Genomic DNA, 22,886 nt, shown 5'->3' with positions numbered 1-22,886 from the left:
CTCGCGCCGGGCGGGGCTTCCCTGCGACCCGGCGCCCCGCGGGCAGCATGCCCCTGCGGGCAGGGGGAGCTGGGCTGAACTGGCCCCCCCGGGGGCTCAGCCTGCGCCCTAGAGCTCCCCAGATGCGCCCCCGCCGGGGCCCCCCGGTTGCGTGAGGACACCTTCTCTGAGGGGCGCCCCTTGCCCCTCTCGAAACCACCCGGGGCCCCAGCTGGCCAGAGGATGGACGAGGAGGAGGATGGAGCGGGCGCCGAGGAGTCAGGACAGCCCCGGAGCTTCATGCAGCTCAACGACCTGTCGGGGGCCGTGGGCCGGCCGGGGCCGGGGTCGGCGGAAAAGGACCCGGGCAGCGCGGACTCCGAGGCGGAGGGGCTGCCATACCCTGCACTGGCCCCGGTGGTTTTCTTCTACTTGAGCCAGGACAGCCGCCCGCGGAGCTGGTGTCTCCGCACGGTCTGTAACCCATATCCTCCGGGGCACGACTGCCGGGCTGGGGGGCCGCAGGGGGGCGGGCCGCGCCGCCTGAGGGGACCAAAAGCCAGGTGAGTCGGAGAAGTGAGCCCGGAAGGTGGGCAGATGAGAGGGGGGCTGCAAAAGAGGGTAGGGGGCTTCAGAGTAGGAGGGGAGACAGGAGCAGGTTTGGCTGATACCCCAGGCGAGCCCCACCTCGGTACCCACACCTCAGTCCTCCTTGGGGGGTTGGGATCCAGGCCAGGAAAAGAGAGGAGACGTGCCCCACTGGTGTGCAGCTGGATGCTCTCCAGATGTGGGCAGGGGAGGGTCGTCATCCTCCAGATGTGGGGAGCTTCGGGAGCCTGGGAGCTCTATTCCGCCCGCCGCCGGTTAGCGAGCTGGGTTTGGTTTCCGAGTTTGGGGGGTGGGGTGGGGAGGAAGCTGCGGGGACGGGGGAGGGGGTGGACCGCAATCTCCTGGGTTTCCCTCCTGCCCCAGCTCCAAAGTTTGCGGTGGATTCTAGGGTCTGATTCCCCCACACCACCCCACCGGCACCCGCCCCGACCTGGTCCTTGAGGCTGACGTTTTTACTGCCCCTGAGGGAGATGTTGGGGGGCGGGGACCAGGTCCTAACGCCCCCACCCCCACCCCGCGGGTTGGAGGCACAAAAAGGAGATTCCGGCGGCGGCTGATGTCAGGGGTGCAGAATGAGAAAAAGATGTGATGGAGGAAAGCCGTCTGCCCCCAGAGCCGGGGTAGAGACCCTTTCGGTAGGAGCTCAGTGCTCAGAGTGCCTCCCTTTTCCCCAGTTCTTTATTCAATGCGGGGTGCTTAAGGTTGGGTTGGGGAGTTTTGTGCCACATTTTTTTCTTGTGGAGGGAAAGACTGGCAAGAGCTTTGGCAAGCAGGGCGGGGGATTAAACCGGTCCAAGTTACCCACCCCCTTTCTATGGGAGTGCTCCCGCCTGATTACAGAGCAGGTATGGGAGACCGCAGCCTTCCAAGAAAGTACTGAGGGGACAGTGAGACTCTGAGCCGGTTCACTGGGGAAGACTCGGGTCCACCACCCCATGTGTACTCCTTGGATAGGTTTGTGGAATGCAAGCCCCACATCCCAGGGAGATAGATTTAGCACTGCCCTCTATCCTCTGCCCCGTCATGAATTGCATGGGAGACCCCAGCCCCCTAATCCCCACGGCCTCTCCCCCTTAGCCCCTAGCACAAAGCACTGCTTGACTAATGCCTAGCTCCAGGCTGCGTTAGGTTCCGCCACTGCCGGAAGGGAAGGGGGGGTACGCTGCCATCCCTGGTCTTGACAGCTTCTCCTGGCACTTTCCTCCCAGCTCAGAGGCTGTTTTGGACTCAGGGTGGGAGACGTCGGGTCTCCCTTGTAACCCCTAAGAGCCCAACCGGGACTCTGCTTTGGGGAAGGGCGGGGGGGAGCTTGGCACCGCCCTCACTCTCTGCAGCTCTGCTGCCTCTAGCGCGCAAAGCAGGGATGTGAGCTTGGGTCCCCCCCAACCCCCATCCTCTACACCTTGTGGGTCTTTAGGAAGCTCCCCTCGTCGCACGCTGTCTCCATCCCCCGCCCTTCCTTTCTCTCTGAGCTGCAGAAATAGAGGGCTGCCTCCAAGGTGTGTGGACCTGCTGAGCTGGTACATCTTGCACCGCCCCCCCACCCCTCACAACCTCAGGCCACTTTCTCAGGGGTAGAGATGGAGAACAAATGTCTCTGAAAAGAACAGGCTCAGGGCATCCCTCCTCTCTGTGGCTAATCACTTACCCTCTCCATGAATGTAGAAAAGCACCAGACCTGTCCGCTCCTTCTCAGGAGCCGCCCGGGGGTGTGTGTGTGTGGTGGTGGGGGACCGTGTGTAGAGAAATCTTCTCTCCCTTTTCCCTCCAAAACAACAGACCTCTTGGCTAGCACCTCCCCACCTACCCTATCTTCAGGTGCTAGTGGATGGTCTGGGGTCAGATTCCTTCCTCGAGGTGTTCTGGGAGGGGGCCGTTGGAGAGGGCTGGAATGACAGAAGAGAGGTGGAGGCCCAGTGCTCATCTTGGGAGTCGGGGAGCAGGCTTACCTCTAGGGTGGTGGGAGTCTGGGGTAAGGGGCATTAGCATCACTCGGTCTGGACAGCCCGCTAAGCCTGGATTGGCTGAGGATGGGTGGAGAACAATTTCTTGGCAACGGGGCTGCCTAACATGTGCCCTCACCACTCTCATCACACCTATGTATGAAGGGAAACCTAAGTTTTTCACTGCTGGAGGGGTTCTGGACTGACTCTTGGGCCTCAGTCTTTCCCTCTCTGTTTTTGGTATCTGCGAGGCTTCCCTTGGCTGCACCTCTGGGCCTGAGGGACATAAGGACACCTCCCCTCAACTAACTGAAGCTAGTTAGGCTCTCCTTGGCATGCTTCTCAGCTCCTTCCTCTCTTAGCCTCTTTAAGAAACCAGGTTTCCTAGAGAGGAGATCTAGACCCAGGTGGGAAGTGGTATGTGAGTGAGTGTGAGTGAGTGTGTGTGTGTGTGTGTGTGTGCGCGTTGGGGAGGGAGGGGATGGTAGCAAAAGGAAGGAGGGGCTCGGAAGTGGTACTGGGGAGACTGGGGGGGTCACGGTCAGAGTCAGAAAGGCCCCTCCTCCCAGGCTATAGGGGAGGGAGTGTGTTGGACTTTGCAGTGTGTGTTTCTTCAAGTGTGAGGGAGTGCGTTTCCCCTCCCGGGAAGGAGATCCTGAGCATTCCCTCCCCGGCTGTTGTGTCACATCTGGAAGTTTGTGTAGGAGTTTCTCCAAGCTCAGAGCCCAGCACAGCTTTTTCTCATTTGGAAATCACAGGCTGGCATTTGGGATGCCGAGAGGGGGAGTGGGAAGGGGGCCAGAGGGGGAGGAGGGAGCCCGCCAGGAGTGGGGGGAGGAGAAGGGGGAGGCCTGGACAGCAGGAGCCCTAATGGCTTCCAGAAGTGAGTGTGAGTGTGTGATCGCGCTGTGTGTTTCTGAGAGTGTGTGCGTCTGGAGGGGAGGGGGCACCCGGAATCTCTGGAGCCTTCCTCGCCACTGTCCCAGTGTCCCAAGTTCCCCTGTCTCTCTTACCTAGGGAGAAGTCTCCATTTTGGTCCTCAGAGGAAATGGAAGGGGGTGTTCTTCCCGTCTCCTCACCAATTCCCTCCTCTCATTTTCAAACCCAAGGCTCTCCAGAGGGAGTTCTGGGGAGAAGGGCTGGGGCTGGAGACCTGAGCTGGGCTGAGGGGGCCAGAGCACCTCCTGGCACTCTTCCTGTCCAGGCCCACCTTCCTTCTCGGCCGCATACACACTCTGCTGCACCGAACTGTCAGGGGACTCCCCGTCGTGGAGAGTGCCAGTTGGAGCCATTCCTGGGATTACCCCCACCACACAGCACCCCCTTCACCCCTTGCCTGCTCCCGCCCCAGCTCTCACCCCGCCCTGCCTGCCTCAGCCAGGATGGCGACAGACACAACTGCTCACACACGCAGACATACACACACACACGCACACACACACACACACACACACAGAGTCACAGACGTTTGAATCAGCTTTCTGGCCTATTTCCCCTCCCAAAGATTCCAGCGGGCCAGCTCTCTTGTATCTCTGTGTCTCTCGTCTCTGTCTCAGGGTGGGGCTGGCTGCCTTTCTTCGGGCTGCAGTTTTCAGTTCAGCTGGAAACCTCCCTCCCCACACACCCACACTCTGGAGCGGTCTGTGGCGGGCAGACCACCGGGAAACAGGATTGTGGGAGTTGGGCGGGGAGGGGCTCAGCTGGGGGAATCCCCTTTTCAGCCTCCCTAGAAGGAGCCCCCTCCTGAGCCCCTAGATCTCACCCCACCCTGGGAATGCTGAATCCCACAGACACCAGCCTCTCCGGGGGTGAATGAGGCAAGCACCCCACCTTCCCCACGAGCAGTAGGAGGCCAGGATTCCTGGGTCCAGGCCCTTTACCTCTTCCGTGCTCCTAGGTCTCAGATTAGCAGGCTCCTAGCAGAGAATGGGACAGCTGGGGGGCCTGCTTCCCGTCTCAGTCATGCTCTGCCCCGAGCCCCCGTGCCCCTGGAGGTGGTCCAGCCCTCCTCCCTCCTCATTCTACTTTCCTCTCCCTTATAGCTGCCCAACCAGGCAAGGGCTCTAGATAAAGCCCCACAGACAGGACTAAGTTCTCAGATAACATGCTCTAGTTCCCTCTCCTGGAGGGGGAAGAGGAGGGAGGATGGAAGGGGGGTTCCTCACCCTGCCATTTCCTTTTTCCTCTGCTTTGGATGGTGGGTTGTGGGGAGACGAAAGATCCTCCCTTCTCCTACCCACCTCCCCCTTTGGGATCCACTCCAGCCCTGACAGTCACCATAGCAACAGTGGACATGTGACTGCACAGGTCTCTCATAGTCACTATGGCAACCAATGTCCCCCATTCCCTTGGTTGCTATGGGGATTTGTCACATGGTTCCCCCCCAACCTGATAACCTGTGAGTCTCCCCACTTACCCTTTCCCTGCGTGAGGACAAGACAGCAGCCTGGGTAAGCGGAGTTCATATGTGTGTGTGGGGGGGGTCCCTTTAGTTACCATGGCAACAAATCCACACCACCTGGTGACACATCCTCCTGTTGTTATGGCAACAGAGGAACATGGCACAGTGACATACGGCCATATTCCCAAGGAAATGAGCCCTACCCTGAGAAGGGTGAAAGACCCCCCACCCTCATTAATTATTCCTTAATTCAGATGGTCCCCAATTTTCCTGCGCCTTGGTGTTTTCCCTGTCCATTTCTGTTTACCTATAGGGAAAGGGGAGAGGTGAGAGTGGCAGGATGTACCCGGGAGTAAGGTGAATTGCCAAGAGGGCTCTTGAGAAGGGGCTTCTGTGGTTAAGAGCTGGAGGTGAGGTTATTTGGAGGCAGACTCTGGCTATAAGACGCCTCAGTGTGAGCATGTGTAAGGTGGGGACAGGAAGAGGGACAGCACCTTTATGGTGTCACTTCTCCCCCCACCCCCACTCATCATCAGTTCATCACTATTGAAGCAAACAAGGTAGGAAAACATGAATGGGGAGATACATCTGGCTTCTAGGCAGGGGGGTTGATTGACTGATTCACATTCATTCATTCATTCATTCACTCTTCCCACGTATTGATCATCTGCTACATGCCAGGCATTACTCTAAGCTCTGTAGGTGCTTGGGTGTAACAGAGTCCCCGTGCCTCAGCGAGGGAGACGAGACAAGGGCACAGAAGACATGGTAGACTCACTGCCATTAGAGGGGTCCAAACAGGTGTCCCGGAGCCCCTCTTCCCAGGAGAACTACCCACCTGCCCCTATGTAGAGACATCTGCTCATATGGGTCCCTTCCAGAACCTCTTCCCTATAGAGGAGAGGAGGGGGCTAGGTTGGGGAAAGCAGGCCAGTTCTTGAAGGTAATCGTGTCCTTCCCTTTTCAGACGATGGTCCCAAAGGAGCTCCCTCCCTGTCCCCATTTTTCCAGGCCGACCCCTGGCTGACCCTTATTCTGGGGATAGATCCACTGGGCTCCGGCTCCACTCAGGAAAACAGCTCCATAGAGACAGAACGCTCTTTTTATTACCCCCTTCCATCAACTTACCCCAAAAGCCTAGAATTTTTTTTTTTTTTTAACTCTTATTCCTGTGAGGATGTAAGACTAGGGAAACTGTAGTGCCTTGGGAAGTTAGGGTACCTGCTGGTGGGAAGGGATGTGAGTCTGAGGGAAAAGGGCCTGGGTGACAGGAGCGGGTAGAAAGGCTTTGAGGTGATTGAGTGTGGGCTCCCGGAGAGGGGGTGTGGTCGGAGGTTCAGGACAGAGATGGGGTATGGCTGGGATCAGCTTCAAGGTCAGTCCTTGGGTCCCTGGCCAAAGCCTTCTCACTCTAGAAGTGGGGTTATGACAGGAAGATTCCATCTGCTGTGGGCGCTCTCTGTCTCACTGAGTCTGGCTTGGTGGGTCGTGCTGTGGGCTGCCATGACGCCCTCCCTACCTCCATCCTCAAGGCCTTCTCCTCCCCCCGGCCCCCCCCCCCACTCTCTGCTTGTTTCTAACCTCTTTCCTCTTCCCCAACCCTCTCATGTGTTCCTTGAGAAAACAGGATGCTTGGTCACTTCTCTGTGAGTCTGGTGCCCAGAACTCTCTAAGGTCCGGAGGCCATTTTCTGCATTCTCCTGTAGATGGGCTGGAAGTGAGCCCCTTAATGAAATCCACTCTGTGGAAAGACTCAGGGTTTAGAAAGACCACTCTCTCCCCCTTGTTGCAAAACAGAGTCTTTGTTGGTCCAGGGTGGGGCTTTGCTGGAAGCCATAAGAAAGTGTGATGGTGGCATGGTCTGTATACAGGGTACTGTCTGCTCTGCACAGGCTGGGGGCTTATGTCCAGCACAGGGCCTGGTGTGTAGTGGGTCCTCATTATTTAACTGTGTGAATGTGTCTGGAGGCCATGTGAGGGCTTTGAGAGGCCAGGGGCTGGCTGGGGAAGAGGCAGCCTGAGGCTCCAGTTCTGTGGTGCTTGTCTGCCTCCGCCTGCCTGTCTGGGGCCAGTGTGGTCGTGACAAGCCCTTCCCTGCAGCCTGAGCAGCTATGGAAGCTGCTATCCCAGATCAGAAGCTTGGAAAACTCAGTCTCATCTGGGTCTCTCCTGTGACCTTCAGCACATGACTTCTGGGCCTCAGTTTCCTTGGGTTCTGGGGAAGAAGGTGATCTAGCCCGGATATTTCTCGGGGCTGTTGTGAGCATCCAATGTGGCATGCTGTGAAAGTGCTTGGTAAACTGTAAGGCAAGCATAATCCGACTTTAGGTTTGTGTCACACATTCACATACATTATCTCATTTGCTTCTCACATTTTTCCCTGTGAGGTAGGGAGAATAAGATTCAGATTCAGCAGCAAACTCTTGGTGCCTGGCATTTCCACAAGCACGATCGATTTTATCCCCCAAATGGCTTGTGCAAATAGTCAGGATATTTGTGGCTTTTCCTACTTTACAGAAGAGGAAGCTGGGTCCAGAGGTGATAGGACCCGAGGTGGGACTAGCTGGCTACACCTGGCTACATCTCAGATGGGGTGGGCAGGTCAAGCAGTGGGAGGTGCTTGGGCAGGGCGTGGGGGCCCGGGCTCAACTCCACCCTGGCCAGCTGTTTCCTTGACCGCCTGGTACCTGGTTTGAGCGCATCAGCATGTTGGTCATCCTTCTCAACTGTGTGACCCTGGGCATGTTCCGGCCGTGTGAAGACATCGCCTGTGGCTCCCAGCGCTGCCGGATTCTGCAGGTAAGCATGTGTGTGGGGGGAGGCGGGGGCAGCTCCTGATCTTTATAAACCCCGACACCTTCTCTGCAAGGGGCCCTGAGCCCAGAGGAGGGGGTGGGGTGGGGTAGGGGCTGCTCCCCCCGCCTCTTCTCAGTGTCAGCAGCCTCTTGTCCCCACATCAGGCCTTTGATGACTTCATCTTTGCCTTCTTCGCTGTGGAGATGGTGGTGAAGATGGTGGCCTTGGGCATCTTTGGGAAAAGGTGTTACCTGGGAGACACTTGGAACCGGCTTGACTTTTTCATCGTCATTGCAGGGTGAGGGCCTGGGCCTGGAGCATGAGAGCCACGGATCCGATTGGTCCCTTCCCCAGGGCCGGTTCTAGGCCCGGCCCCCTCCCCCAGCCCATGTACAGTGCTCCTTTCTCCCTGGCTGTCCACCAAGGGTCCGGGGCTGTCCTATAGTGCCTGAGCCAGTACTTCTTTGAATGCCAAGGCCCCTCCATCCCCACCCTCCTCTGTTCATTCTCTGATAAGGAGTCTGTCCTTGGCTTAGGGGTGGCCTTGCCCCCAGGGAGAGAGCTGGCTTTTCGGGGTCCCTTGGTGGAGGGGGAGGATTCCTGCCCCACCACAGCAGGATTCCTCATTGACCTCTTTTGACCCCCACGGCGGCCTCAGACTCAAAGGGCCTCCCTTTGGGCCCCTCCCTGCAGGATGCTGGAGTATTCGCTGGACCTGCAGAACGTCAGCTTCTCAGCTGTCAGGACAGTCCGTGTGCTGCGGCCGCTCAGGGCCATTAACCGGGTGCCCAGTGAGTGACCCCTCAGCCCTCGGCCCCTGGGCGGAGAACCCCAACAGGAGATGTGGGAATCTCAGACCCCACCCCTACCTCCTGGCCACTCACAGGCCTCATGCGGGCCTGGAACACTGAGGCAGGCCCCCTGAGAGAAGGGCTCAGTGGGTCGCTGGAGCCCAAGGGAGCCCCCACCCGGGCTGCGGCCCCTTCCCCCTCATTTCCGCCTGATTTTAGGTCAGAGTCTCAGGAATGTCTCAGACGACCCCTTCCCTTCAGCTAGATCACCCTCCCTCCGGTGGAATAGGGGCGGTGGGAGCAGGGTGGAGAGGCTGGCAGGCCAGGAGGAGTGGGTGCAAAGTGGGATGGCCTTTTCTAGCCAGAACCGCCTCTCATGCGGTCTGGTTCTCATTGGTGAGACAGCACTGGCCACACCGAGCATGACTTCTCTCGAGACAAGGCCGCTCCACGCCTCATCCTCCGGCTGTGGCCCCTTCCTCTTCCCACCCCCTTCCAAGCCTCTGCAGCAACTGACTGCTGGGACAATTATCTAAATTAAACCGCATTAGTTTCTGAGCCAGCCAGGCTTTGGCAGCTCCAGCTCCCCTTGCATCCCGCCCCCCACCCTTTCTCAGGCCCCCTTTGCAACTCCCCAACCTACACAAGCTGCACATGGTCTCTGCTGCCATCCCAGGAGTGGGGTGGATGGGGGCATGTTTCTGGGGCTCAGTGTCTGATGTAGCAGTAGCCCCCTTTGCTGCGTGTGCATGCATGCCTGTGTGTGTGCCTGTGGGGTGTGTGTGTGTGTGTGTGTCTGGGTGGGCAGAGCTGCTCAATGTGTCCTCCAGGCGTTGGTGTATGTTGGTGTTAACAGGAACCCCAGATGAGGGGCATGTCTTCCCTCCTCTCGCGCCCCAGGTGATCGCTGGCAGATTTATAGGCCTCTAACTACCGGTGTAATTCCCTTAATGCAAACCCTGAGGAACTGATCTCAGTTGAAGCACAGAGGAGCTGAAGGGGGCGGGGAGAGGGGAGAGGGACTGAGTGGCAGGGGCGGGACGGGGCCACTTCAGTCACCAGGAGGAGTAATTAGCAGCTGCTTAGAAGCTTTTTCCCTGGAGGGGTCAGGGGGCCACGAGGGTCACTTTGGGGGTCGAAACTAGCCACCAGAGGTCTGTGTGCTTGACAAGGGTTTGGTGGCCTGGGGGCTAGTTTAGATGTCCTAGATCTGGAGTGGGGAGGGAGGGCAGTATCCCTAACAGCATCTCGGGGGCAGGTTGGTGGTGGCTTTCCCCGTGGAAGGGGTTGCTAAGTGACGGCCACCTGAGGAAACAGCCTTGTGTGTCCTCAGGTCCTGATGTGAGGATCTGGACCAAGCAGAGACTAGACTCAGGGAGGGGGCTCAGAACCATGGTGAAGTGCAGGGCATCTTGGCCCCTGCGGAGGGCTTGGCTCTCAGAGGGAAATTCCTGCCTGCTAACGCCCCTGCTGGAGCTCTCTGCCTTGGTTTCCCCAATGACTTTGGCGTCTATAACTTAGAGAGGTCAGGGGATTATATCTGGTGAGAGAAGGATGTAGGGTGGAGTGTGTGTGTGTGTGTGTGTGTGTGTGTGTGTGTGTGTGTGTATTGGGGAGTGGGATGCGGAAGCAGAGAGCCTGGCTAAGTCCTGGCACCTACACTTAGCAGCTCTGTGGTACTGGACAAGTCATGTTAGTTCTCTGAGCCTCAACCCTCATCTGCAAATTGGGGTGATATCAGCTCTGTGATGATGCTGGGAGAGTTAAGTGGGGTGCGGTGCTGGAGAATGCTTTGGAAACTGCGGCCACTCTGCTCATTCTCGGTGGGTAGGGGTTAGGGGCTGCGAGGGCTGCCTGCAGAGTTAGCAGTGTCTGTTGGTCTCCCTCCAGCTTGAGCCGGGCTGTCTCAGCCTCAGAGGCCCCGGTGGGCCCCCTCTGGGAGTGCTGCCAGGCCCGTGGCAGCCAGCCGAGCCCGGCCAGCCTGGCGCCCCCAGCGTGGCTTCTGCCCCCACAGGCATGCGCATCCTCGTCACGCTGCTGCTGGACACGCTGCCCATGCTGGGCAACGTCCTGCTGCTGTGCTTCTTCGTCTTCTTCATCTTTGGCATCGTTGGCGTCCAGCTGTGGGCAGGGTTGCTTCGTAACCGATGCTTCCTGCCCGAGAATTTCAGCCTGTGAGTGGCACATGGTGCCGGGAGGTGACCTGGGAGTGGCTGTGGGGCTGGGACCTCCCTGAGTTCCTGTTGCTGGTGACATATCTGTTCTCTTATTAGTGACATATCTGGTTACCAATCTTGGCTACACACTGGAGTCACCTGGGGAGTTTAAACGACGCTGCCCATTTCGATTTCATGGGTGTGGGGTTCAGCCTGGGGACGGGGATTTTTAAAAGCTCCTCAGTGAGCCTGAAGTGCAGCCACGTTGGGAACCTCTGCTCTAGGATGGGGACTTCCCACGTGCCGACTCTGGAGTTGCACCCTCGATCTGCCTGCTCCTGGCGCACCCCTCTGCACCCATGAATCCCTGCCCCTTCCCAGTGCTCGCCCTGTGCGCCTCAGTGCATCCACCCAGCTCTCCCTTCCTGGGCCCTGTCCCCCGAGAACCCTGCTCTCAGCCTCATCCCTGTTTCCTCCGCAGCCCCCTGAGCGTGGACCTGGAGCGCTACTACCAGACCGAGAACGAGGACGAGAACCCCTTCATCTGCTCCCAGCCTCGTGAGAACGGCATGCGCTCCTGCAGGAGTGTGCCCACGCTGCGCGGGGACGGGGGTGGCGGCCCGCCCTGTGGCCTGGACTACGAGGCCTACAACAGCTCCAGCAACACTACCTGTGTTAACTGGAACCAGTACTACACCAACTGCTCTGCAGGGGAGCACAACCCCTTCAAGGGTGCCATCAACTTCGACAACATCGGCTATGCCTGGATTGCCATCTTCCAGGTGGGGCAGCCTGGGCACTGGGAGAGTGCCCAGAACACAAGTGTCAGGACACAGTCCCGGCTTGGAGTGGTTGTCCTCAGGGTTGGGATGGGGTCAGGGCCTCTAGAGGAGACCGCAGGAGGCTTTAGGGGGCCCAGAAACAGCCTGCCCCTCTGCAACCTCCCCAGGTCATCACGCTGGAGGGCTGGGTCGACATCATGTACTTTGTGATGGATGCTCACTCCTTCTACAACTTCATCTACTTCATCCTCCTCATCATCGTGAGTGATTCCTCAGGCCCCTGTGGGGATGGGGGATCCTGGGGAAATGGGTGGGGGGAGTCCAGAGAGGGGACTTGCTTGGTCTGAAGTTCTAGCTCTCAGGAAAAGTCCCATAGAGACACAGGCAGAAGGCACCTGTCATGAGGAGTCAGGAGGAAATCCAAGGTCAAGGCCTATCACTGACTACCGCTTAAAATCTTGGGCAAGTCATTCCCTATGAGGCCCCCCAGCCCCACCCTGGGCATCTGTTTCTTCATCATTAAAATGGGTGGTGCTCAACCCAGGGTGATGCCGCCTCTCCCAGGGGGCATTTGGAAATGGCAAAGGGTGGTCCTGTTTTTTACGAGAACTAGGGGAGCACTAGCGGCATTTTGCTGGGGGGGGGGGGGGGTAGGGTGTAGATAATAGACACCCTGAAATGACAGTCCTGCAAACAGAGAATTGTTCCACCCCAAATTCCCATCATTTGGTGTTGAGAAACACTGTGTGATCTCTTTCTCCAGCTCAGAAGTTCCAGGACTTTAGGAGGACAGAAGACAGAGGCAAAAAGTAGCAATATTTAGTCACTACCATTCATGATTAATAATTTAATTGCTACCACTTATAGCTAATATTTATTGAGCACTTACTATGTGCCCGTCCCTGCTCTGAGCACTTTTTTATGTGCTGGTGCATTTAATCCTCACCAAGATCCTGTTGTTGTCTCCATTTTACAGATGAGGAAGCTGACACTTCCTCATTTGTCTGAACCCGTCAGGTGCTTTGCATGTGCTGTGGATTAGTCTTGCTGGGCTGAGCGTCGCTGCTGAAGCGCGCTGTCACATCTGCTGCCTGCTTAATCCTCAGGTGGCAGGTGCAGGGACTGTGGCCTCATCTCCCAAATAAGAACTCTGAGCTTCAGAGGGCTTGGTCACTGGAGCTGAGAATTCAACCCCAGGCTACCGACTCCAAATCCAGCCCTTTTTCCATGTCACCAAGAGGCCAATGACAGAGCCAGACAGATATTGAGAGAAAGAGACTAAGATCTACTCAGGACTTAGGCAGGCTCCAGAGAGTCAGAATAAAGACCTCTCGGTGAGTGAGAGGTGTCCCTGAGAAAGAACAGCGCCCCACCCCCAACCATCCCTGGTATGGAAGGGTAGGGGCCTGTTCCCTTCCCCCCACCATCCCCTGGGTGGCAAGGCCAGCACCTCTGGGAAGTGGTTTCATGACCTTTTCACGGGATCTGTTCACCATTCAGCTCTCCCTGGGCTTGGGGAGTGGGAAGGAAGCAGACAGAGAGGTAAGGGGCCTTGTTTGCACCCTCCCACACACCCCATGAAAAATCTTTCCAAACAGCTCTCTGGAATCACACTAGTGAAGCTAATTATCATAATTACTAGGACACAAGCTAGGAAAAAAAATCTGCTTTGTCACCATAAATATTCATTACCTTCATTCTGGATTGTTATCCAAGCAATTGCCATCCCAGAAGCCCGGGGGAAACTGAGGCATGGAGGTGGAGATGGGGGAGTGTGGCCAAGTCAGAGTGGCAACCTGGCCAGTCTGCAGGGTTCAGGATTCAGCCCATTACCCAGCTGGGGGAGGGGAAAGGCCAAGGCCACTGGTCATGAAGATACTGAGGTCCCATGGTTAAGGGTCTCGCTCAAGCTTACGCAGCTAGACTTGGGGCTAGAAGCAGGAGTTTTGTGAAAAATGTTTTTGCCAAGATCTCAAAAGCTCAACCCAATGTGAAAACCCCATGTCCCCAAGATAGCACTCATTTCCACAGCCTTCTCTACCTCCTAATGGGAATTGGGGAGGGGGTGCTCAGAATCTCGGAGGATGGGCATGTTTAGGGGCAGGGAGTTTGGGAGATATCCTTTCCAGATAACCTCATCATCAGTAGCCATGCCTTGGAATTCCATAGAGGTTGGTTCAAGTCTAAGCTTTGCTGTGCATGAGCTGAAGGATCATGGGGAAATTCCTCAACCTCTCTGAGCCCCGGTTTCCTCACTTGTCAGATGGAGACAATAAAGGTGTCACCTCTTGAGACTGTTATGAGAATAAAACAGGATGATGCTTGGACAATTATTGAGCCCGGCGCCTGGCACAGAGGGAGCACTCTGTACTCGGTGGCTGGCACTGTGAGTCCCTTTCCTTCAGGCTGTCTCCTCTTGCTGTCCCCACCCCAATAGGTGGGCTCCTTCTTCATGATCAACCTGTGCCTGGTGGTGATTGCCACGCAGTTCTCAGAGACCAAGCAGCGGGAAAGCCAGCTGATGCGGGAGCAGCGCGTGCGGTTCCTTTCCAACGCTAGCACCCTGGCCAGCTTCTCCGAGCCGGGCAGCTGCTATGAGGAGCTGCTGAAGTACCTCGTATATATCCTCCGGAAAGCAGCCCGAAGGCTGGCCCAGGTCTCCCGGGCAGCGGGCGTGCGGGCCGGGCTGCTGAGCAGCCCAGCTCCCCGCGGGAGCCAGGAACCCCAGCCCAGCGGCAGCTGCTCTCGCTCCCACCGCCGTCCGTCCGTCCACCACCTGGTGCACCATCACCACCACCATCACCACCACTACCACCTGGGCAACGGGACGCTACGGGCCCCCCGGGCCAGCCCACAGATCCAGGACAAAGATGCTAATGGATCTCGCCGGCTCATGCTGCCACCACCCTCGACACTCGCCCTCTCCGGGGGCCCTCCAGGGGGTGCAGAGTCTGTACACAGCTTCTACCATGCTGACTGCCACTTGGAGCCAGTCCGCTGCCAGGCACCCCCTCCCAGGTCGCCATCTGAAGCCTCGGGCAGGACTGTGGGCAGTGGGAAGGTGTACCCCACCATGCACACCAGCCCTCCACCAGAGGTGCTGAAAGAGAAGGCGCTAATGGAGGTGGCCCCCACCTCTGGACCCCCCACCCTCACCAGCCTCAACAGCCCACCCAGGCCCTACAGCTCTATGCACAAGCTGCTGGAGACACAGAGTACAGGTGAGCAGTCTGGGGGGAGGCATGTTGGTGCCCCTCACCCAGGGACTGGGTGATATCCCATCCCAGCCAGCACTGGGGCGTCTGGAGTCAGGACAGGGCTTGGGTTCCCATTCTGCCACTCGTGGTGTTGGGACCTTCAGCTAGTCACGTCGCTTCTTTGAGCCCTAATTTTCTCGTCTGTTAAAATGGGAATCATAATTCCTACACTGTAATAATAACAACAGCTGTCATGTAACGAGCACCTGCTATGTGCCCTGCTCTATGCTGTTTGCAGTTGTTGACGGATTGCTGTGTGCCTGTCACATGCTTCTCAGGCAAAACCCCACTGGAGCCTCTCATCCGTTTAAGTGATAAACTTTCTTATCATCCCCATTTTACTGATGAGACAAAGGAGGCTTCCAGAGGTTGTGGGACTTGCCCGAGGCTGTGCCATTGGTGAGGGGTGGAGTCAGGGCCCTCTGACTCTGAGGCCCACGCTCTCTAGTCCTTGTTGCAGGTTCAGAGGGGAAATGGTGTGTGATTGTGGTGAGCACCATGTCCCATGCTAAGGGCACTCTTGTAAACATGAGTGTCACTCCGTCCCCATAGGGAGACCTGGAGCTTGGTGCAGCCAGTCCTCAGGGGCTGCTAGGCTGATGGGTGGAACACCCAGTGTCGTGGGAAAGGGAGATGCTTGCACCTGGGGGCATCCCCCAGTTAGGCAGGGGTGGCACACCCTCCTCCACAGACAGACTCACTGTAGCCGAAGCCCAGGGCCTGTGTTTCAGGAAGGATGTGGCACGTGGGAGAAGTGGGATATTTGTGGGCTGTTATGTGGGAATGTGGGCTGGGACAGGAAGGTGCCATCACAGAATGCAGTGGGAAGGGTTCTTGTGCCAGCTCTTCTACTACCCTGCCAAGGGGCGCCAGCCAGCCGCACACACGCATGGTTCTATTTCCCTCAGTGTAGAAGGCAGGGCTGGGACCATCATAGCTGTCAGTGGTGTTTACTGATGTCCTCCTGCATGCAGACGGAAGGGCTGGGCCCCGAGCCAGGCGTCTTCAAATCCACGCTTTCTCTGGGTAGTCTCTGAGGTTTCTTCCAGCTCTCACAGTCTATGGTCAAAGCTGTATTTGAGTGGACATCGGTGTCTTGGGATAGGTCACTGTGTACGTGCACATGCGCAGTCTGGGGTGTGTGTGTGTGCATGAAGGTGTCTGGTGTGTGTATGTGCCCGTCTGCATGCACATGTCTGGTGTTCACGTGTGCGTGTGTCCACACGTATCTGATGTGTATAGGTGCGTGTCCGTGCACACGGGGTGGTGCTCTTGTCTGGTGTGTATGCACGCCCATGTGTGCACATGCCTGGCGCACGTGCGCCGTGTGATATGTATGGGTCTGTGCACACTTGTGTTTGGCTGTGCATGTATATATGACTCATAAATTGTATGCTTATGTACACAGTACACGTATGTACGCGAGTATGTGTCTAGTGCACATGTGTGTGTGTCTGGTGTGAGAACATACATGAATACACATGTATGGGTGTGTGTCTTAAGGATCCCTTGGAAAATGCTACTTAAAGCAGTGTTAATGCAGGGCTGGCTTCCCTGGGAAGGAAAGATGGTCTAGGTTCCTTCCTGAAGGCTCCTAGGTCAACTGCACCAGCCCTAGGACAACCCGCAGTGCCTGCCGGTGGGATGCTGTTGGCATCTGGGGGCATCTCTATTACTCAGGACTGCCCACACCGCAAGTCATTCAGCACCCCTGCCCACCAAGTGCCTAGCACCCCCATCATTGAAAGAATCCCAAACTCCCCCACTCATTTTTATACACACTCTGAGGGAAGGGTGACCCCAAGTTGGAAACCCTGGAGTCTCTAGCCTCTCCTCTCCTGTCCCAGGCGCCTGCCAAAGCTCTTGCAAGATCTCCAGCCCTTGCTTGAAGGCAGACAGTGGAGCCTGTGGCCCAGACAGCTGTCCCTACTGTGTCCGGACTGGGGCAGGGGAGGTGGAGCTCGCCGGCCACGAGATGCCTGACTCAGACAGCGAGGCAGTTTATGAGTTCACACAGGACGCCCAGCACGGTGACCGCCAGAATCCCCACAGTTGGCGTCGACGGAGCCTGGGGCTGGACGTGGAGCCCAGCTCTGTGCTGGCCTTCTGGAGGCTGATCTGTGACACCTTTCGGAAGATTGTGGACAGCAAGTACTTTGGTCGGGGAATCATGATTGCTATCCTGGTCAACACACTCAGCATGGGCATCGAATACCACGAGCAGGTAGGGACACGGGCGAGGGCATGGTCCCTGGGGCTGGGGACCCTCTCCTTTCCTCCCCTCCCACCCCGTGTTCAGTTTCCTCTCCACGCTGCTAGCTTGCACGGCAGGGAGGAGGACAGGAGGGAGATGCACCACTGCGTGGGGGCTCTTTGGAGCGTGAAAGCCAGTGAATGTCATACAGTCTCTGAGTGTGGAGGTTGCCCAGGGCAGGGGCAGGGTCTGAGCTGGGTGTGCTTTATCTGGGAAGGCTTCTGAGAGGAGGTGGGCTTTAAAGGATTTAAATGAGTGATGAGCATCAGATGTGGGCAAGGCCTTTTTGGAGGGACAAGTCACATCCAGGGGGTGGGCTGGGCCCCCGGGCATTCACCTGACTCAGTAATTAGGGGTGTGATTGACTGGAAGCAGCAGGGGGCTGTGCAGGTAGCAGTGAGGAGTGGAGGGCTGGCGCCTGCCCCTGGGCGGGGGAGGGAGGGAGGCCATCTGCTCTTGGCCTCTGTTCTGGGAGCCGTGCTGTGAACGGGGAGGGCGGCTCTGGGTGGAAGAGAGCTCCCAGCATGGTGAGGGGACTTGAAACCACTGCGCTTGAGGAATCGTTCTAAGAACCTGGATGTTTAGTCAGGAGAAGAGGAGGCTCAGCAGGGACGGCGAGCTGTCTTCAAATATTTGAAGGGCTGTCATGTGGAAGAGGAAGCAGGCTTGTTTTGCGGGGCTGACGGCTGCAGGCAACGGGATCTGGGCTGAGGGGGAGGAGGCTGTCTCCTCTCGCAGAGCTGTGCAAGAACAGAAGGGGTGGCCTGGGGAACCCCACTGACCCCGCCCCCACACTGGAGGTGGGAGCAGGTACCATGGGGCCTCACAACCGGCTATGGCTTCATCCCCCACAGGAATCCCTTCAGAAGGCGGCCCTTCCCCCCAGTTTGGCCTTCCAGGTCACCCCCTCGTCGGATTCTTGGGAAAGGAGGGAGGCCAGCAGGCAGGTGCTGCTGTTCACAGGCCCTTCTGTGCTCTCCTCCCCTGGGGGGTTCTCACTGTCCTGGGGCTCAGGGAGGGTCGGGGCTGCCAGACCTTCCCTGGTGCCGACCGAAGCCAGGTACTGCCCCGACCTAATGGGTGCAGGCACGTGGAGCCAAAGGTGTGGAGTGGGCGCGCACGCACGCACGCACGCACGCACGCACGCACGCACGCACGGGTGGGGCAGGGGTGGGGCAACCATGGGGCGGGGCCTGGGCTCCGCTGGGCGTGGCCACGGGGCAGTGCGGGGGAGTGGGTCTGGGTCGAGGCTGGGTATCCTAGGTCCAAGCCCGGCTGGAGCAAACGTGCGATGTTCACTTTTCAGGGGGTTCTGAATTCCCTTACCGTCCACCCCACTCAGCTCCTACCCAATTGCCCTGTCCAGCCGGGTGCACCCCAGCCCCTCCCCCATCGCCGTCAACCACGTTGACGCCCCTTCCTTTTGCCGCAATGACCCGCACCCAGCCAGCTATACCCTGGCACTTTGGTGGGCGTGTTGTGTCTGGGCGCACGGGGCGTGGGTGTGTGTGCCTCACGCCTGCTCAGCCAGCCTCCTGGGGAGAGGTGCTGTGCTCTGTCAGACTGGTTGTGGCGGCATTTTCTGCTGCTGCGATCCAGGTGGTGGCAGCTCCTAAGCTCCCATTACGCCAGCTCCCGAGCCGGAATCGCAGCCTCCTCTCCCTCTACCCCAGTTCTGGCTGTGGTCCGATGCCCCTCCCCCCGGGGGCACCTCCTCGGCTGCTGGTGGAGGCTTTGACTGTGCTGGCAAGAAGCTGAGTCACAGAGACTGAGGGCAGATGACGCTGCAGCAAGAGGGCTTCCATTTAGACATCAAGAGGGACATCCCCTTGGGGGAGAAGTAATAGCAATCAGTCACGGTGCCTGCAACCTCTCCTTATCCAAGTTGCTGAGGAAAGCGGGGGACAGCCTCCCAAGTCCTCAGCAGCAGGCAGTCCCCACTCAGTGGTGGCACAATGTCTGCTCCAGGGAGGAGTTTGTCCCAATACCTGGTTGCCGAGGGCCCCATAGGGGTGAGTGAGAGTCACCAGCAGTCCAGGCAGAGGACTGACTGCGGCCCCGGCAGGCTCAGGGGCTGGGAGCGGTAGAAAATCCCAGAAGCAGCCGTGGCCCTGTGCTTGCAGGCACTGCGGCATGAATGTCCCGCCATCTGGGTCCCTGAGCCTGAGCAGGCTGAGGGGGGCAGGGAAGGGTGCAAGGAGACATGGAGGCCGAAAGACAAGAGACACAGAGGGGGATAGACAGAAAGGGAAAGGGAGAGAGAGACAGAGATAGGGAGATGGGGGCACAGAGAGCAAGATGGAGACCCAGGGGGAGAGAGGCAAAAAGACAGGAAGGCAGAGACACAGAGACGAGAAGGTCAGAGATACAGAGAGGGGGATGGAGACCCAGGGGGAGGAGACAGAGGCAGGTGGAGGCACAGAGGTGTAGAGATGACAGAGACAGGTACGGAGAGGGAGCCAAAGACACACCAGGACCCTGATGCAAACAGGATAGACGGAGCAGAGACCAGGAGACAGAGGCTCCAATGGAGCCTCAGATGAAGGTGAGGAGGAGCCAGCTGAGCAAGAGACACAGCGAGGAAGAGCGTCTGCAGACGCTCGGAGGCGAGGGCCGGAGGCTCACGGCGTCCCTGCAGCGCTCTTCACGAGGCAGCGGTATCCACCGATCTTGGTGTTGATCAGACTGTTGGACACCGGAGAGGGTGTTGCTGGTGCTTCGCTGGGGGAGGAGCCCAGCCCGTTGCTGGTGCCCTTTCCAGACCTGTCCCCTCCCACTGTCACCTATCTTACCCATCATGCGGTTTTCCTGTCTAGAACAGGAAAACCTGCTGCTCTCTACCAACCTCTTGACCAAGGTAGCATCCATTCTGTCATACCCCACCCTACCCGAGGCGGACCCCATGCTGTCCACACTCTCCTGCTTTTCCCACCCCTTAACCCACCAGCTGGCGGAGAAGTGGCAGGGCTGGTTTGTGCAGAGAGGCTGGTGAGGGGGACAAAGACACAGGACTTTGAGGAGGGAGCAAGGATATAACTTCAGATGGGAAGTGCAGTCTGATGGAGGGCGGGCTTGTGTGTGCCCCATCCACTAGGGGGCAGCGCCTGGAGCAGGGAGCTTGTGAACTATCCATCCATCCATCCATCCATCCATCCATCCATCCATCCATCCATCCATTCCACACACATTTTCTGTGCATCAGACTTGGGCCTAAGCAGTGGCATGCTGATAAATGTTTAATAACCAGCCCTTTAAGAAGAAAAAATTGTCCTAATTTGGGGTGTTTACAGTATTTGCCAATTTCCATGGTGTAAATGCTTCCACTCTGGCTGATTTCAAGCTACCAATGTGATGTCGCTGCATGTGGAGTTGGGAAGAGAGGTGCACAAGCAGACGCTCCAGTACAGCACTGGGCCGGGGCACTCTGTCTTTCCTCTCAAAGAGCTCACCGACAAGTGAACAGTCACACTAACTTGATGTAATACGTGCTTGGAAAGGATGCACAGAGGAGTAGTCCATGACCCAGACTGGGGAAAGGATTCAAGGAGGGCTTCAGTGGGACATGACCTAAGAGCTGAGTCTGAATGGAGATTAGGAAGTAGCTAGTGAAGGGTAGAGGGTAGGGCTCAGCATGGGGGAGGGCCAGAGGCACCAGACACAAAAACAAAGAGATTTATAAGGAGCTCAGAATGAATAGGGCACTGGGTGGGGGCTGGGATGGGCAAGTAACAAGAGATGAGTTTGGAAAAAAAACTCAGAGCAGAGCTAGGTCCTGAGAGGCGTAGGATGGAGTTCGGATTTATTTTATCCTGAAGGTGACAGGTTCCCAAAAAAGGTTTCAAGCAGGTCGATGATATGTGTTTCTGTTCTATGAAAAGTCCCCCGGAAGCCACGTGGGGAGTAGAAGGGAGAGGGAGACAGGAGGCAGGGAGGCCCACCAGAGGGCTACTGCAGTGGTCTGGCCAGTTCATACATCTCTGTCCCTGGAGACACAGAGAAGAGTGCTGGGGAGAGCTGGCAGGTGGCTGAATCTGTAGAACTCAAGACAAGCTGGATATCTGTGGGGACGAGGCGGCGAGGATGACACCCAGGTTTCTGCTTCAGGGGCGAAAGCACTGGGGCTTGTGCAGAGCTGGGCTGGAGGGCATTGCGTACAAGGTGCCTGTGGGACATCCAGTGTGCTGTTGGAGCACAGAAGAGAGGTTGTTTCCTGGAACCTGTCTCTGCCTGAGTATGCGTGTGGGCAAGGCCCCTCCAGGAGAATGGGGTCTTAAAGACACAGGAGCTTCCTAATCACCCCCTACCTGGTTTGGGGCTGCTGAGGGCAGGGGCCAACCTCATATTCTAGAAGAGGGACAACAGCATGTGGGGAGGTGGGTAGGGCACACAGCCCAGTGGTCTCCTGGCCTGCAGAGGAGAGAGAGGGAGGGTCCAAACTACACAGATTTTCAGGCCAGGAGAGGACAGGGCAGGTGATGATTCTGCTTGTTTCCCCATCCTGTCACTCTAGATACATGTCCAGGGAGGGTTTCTATTTATAAGTGAGTGAAGTCAGCTGTTCAAGGCAAGGGAAGCTGGGGGTGGGGTAGGGTGGGGGAGAGTCCAGATGTGGTAGGTCTTAACTTTGAGGGGATTCACAGGCTCCTTTTGGATTCTGCTGAAAGCTGGGACCCTTTTCCCAGAAGATAGACACAGGCATGGATACCCCAGTGTGGCCTTCGAGGACAGGGGTTTACAGACACCTGTCCTATTCCTTGGGCCTCCCAGGAGTCCTTGGCCTCCAGGCAGAGGAGCTGGGGCTGAGGGCCAAGGAAGACTTGCGGGGATGATTTTTACAGTTGCCCTGGTCCCAGACTGTCAAAGGTTCTCCAGATGTGGGAGGGAGAAGGGTGCTCTTTTGGAGATGACCAGCAAAAGGGGTGCTCACAGTCCTCCAGGCGTCATCTGCCTCTCTCAGACTCCCCCAACTGAGCAAACATGGGGAGCACCTCCTGTGCACGGCATGTTAGAATAGAATAGTAGAATGGGAGTGGGGGCAGTGCCAGGAGCACCCAAGAAACTTAGATTCCAGCAGAAAAGTCATTCTGCTTCATGGATGATTATGCCAAATGCCATAAGGGAGACTTCCGGGGACCGAGGACAGATGCTTACACCCAGATGGGGGATTTCAGAGGGCTTCCTGAAGGAGGTGGCTTTTGAGGGTGGTCTTGAAAGATAAGTGGGATTGGTAGCTAAGGCCAGGAGCAGAGGGTTCCGGTGGAGGGACTGGGGGGGATTCTGGCAGCCTGGCCTGGGAATGCACCGTCGTTTTGCCTCCCGCACCTCACCCCGCGTTGTCTGAGCAGCAGTGAAGTGAGTCCAGCAGTGCTGTTGAAGCTGCAGCTTCCAGTTAGGTGTGGGCTGGTTCGCGGGAGGCACCCGGAGGCTATTTCTATCGTTCAGATCAGAGGCAATGAGGGCCCCCAGTATGGCGGCGGGGGAATGGAGTGAGTGGGTGGGGGCCCAGCCATTCCATTGCCAAGGTCTGTGCGCCCGGGCACCTGCAGCTAGAGGGATGAAGGACAGGCATGAATCCTAGATAACTCCTAGGCTCCAAACCTGAATCCTGGAGAGGGATGGAGCCGGGAAGTCGGGAAAGGGGCAGGTTTGGGGGAGGAGGTGAGAGGGCTTGCTTTGGACTTGCCGCCCTGGAGCTGGCCTGGGCCGTCCTGGGAAGGCTGTCAGACAGCTCGGCTCTCTGGGTGAAGAACAGGGCTTGGAAGGAGATTGTTTTGCTTCGTCCGCACCCCAGTGACTTCTGGAGAGGCGGGACATGGCGGGGCACAGGGTCAGGGAAGCAGAGGGAGGTGGTCATCAGGCAGGAGGGGCTCGCAGCAGGCTCGGGTACTGCCCAGGCGCCCAGAAGAGGAGGGCTGGGG

At 57.6% G+C, this 22,886-nt stretch overlaps 1 protein-coding gene across 30 annotated transcripts in view; it reads left to right on the top strand.

The window, feature by feature from the left end:
• Positions 1 to 222: 222 nt before the first annotated feature.
• CACNA1G (calcium voltage-gated channel subunit alpha1 G) overlaps positions 223 to 22,886 on the top strand; it is a gene marked incomplete at its 5' end in the record, with an annotated part of 62,674 nt that continues 40,010 nt past the window's right edge. For 29 of the 30 annotated variants that reach the window (XM_079725898.1, XM_079725891.1, XM_079725886.1 and 26 more), the window contains 9 exons: positions 223 to 464; positions 7,620 to 7,731; positions 7,893 to 8,026; positions 8,422 to 8,519; positions 10,534 to 10,693; positions 11,157 to 11,457; positions 11,625 to 11,717; positions 13,895 to 14,678; positions 16,562 to 16,938. In XM_079725898.1, the coding sequence (XP_079582024.1) occupies positions 223 to 464; positions 7,620 to 7,731; positions 7,893 to 8,026; positions 8,422 to 8,519; positions 10,534 to 10,693; positions 11,157 to 11,457; positions 11,625 to 11,717; positions 13,895 to 14,678; positions 16,562 to 16,938 (2,301 nt within the window). The remainder of the gene's footprint in view (positions 465 to 7,619; positions 7,732 to 7,892; positions 8,027 to 8,421; positions 8,520 to 10,533; positions 10,694 to 11,156; positions 11,458 to 11,624; positions 11,718 to 13,894; positions 14,679 to 16,561; positions 16,939 to 22,886) is intronic. The other variant, XM_079725894.1, reaches the window with a different exon arrangement.

This window comes from Hyperoodon ampullatus (genome assembly GCF_949752795.1).
Source record: "Hyperoodon ampullatus genome assembly, chromosome: 19".
Lineage (NCBI taxonomy): Eukaryota > Metazoa > Chordata > Mammalia > Artiodactyla > Ziphiidae > Hyperoodon > Hyperoodon ampullatus.
This window is presented reverse-complemented; position numbering and strand designations above follow the sequence as displayed.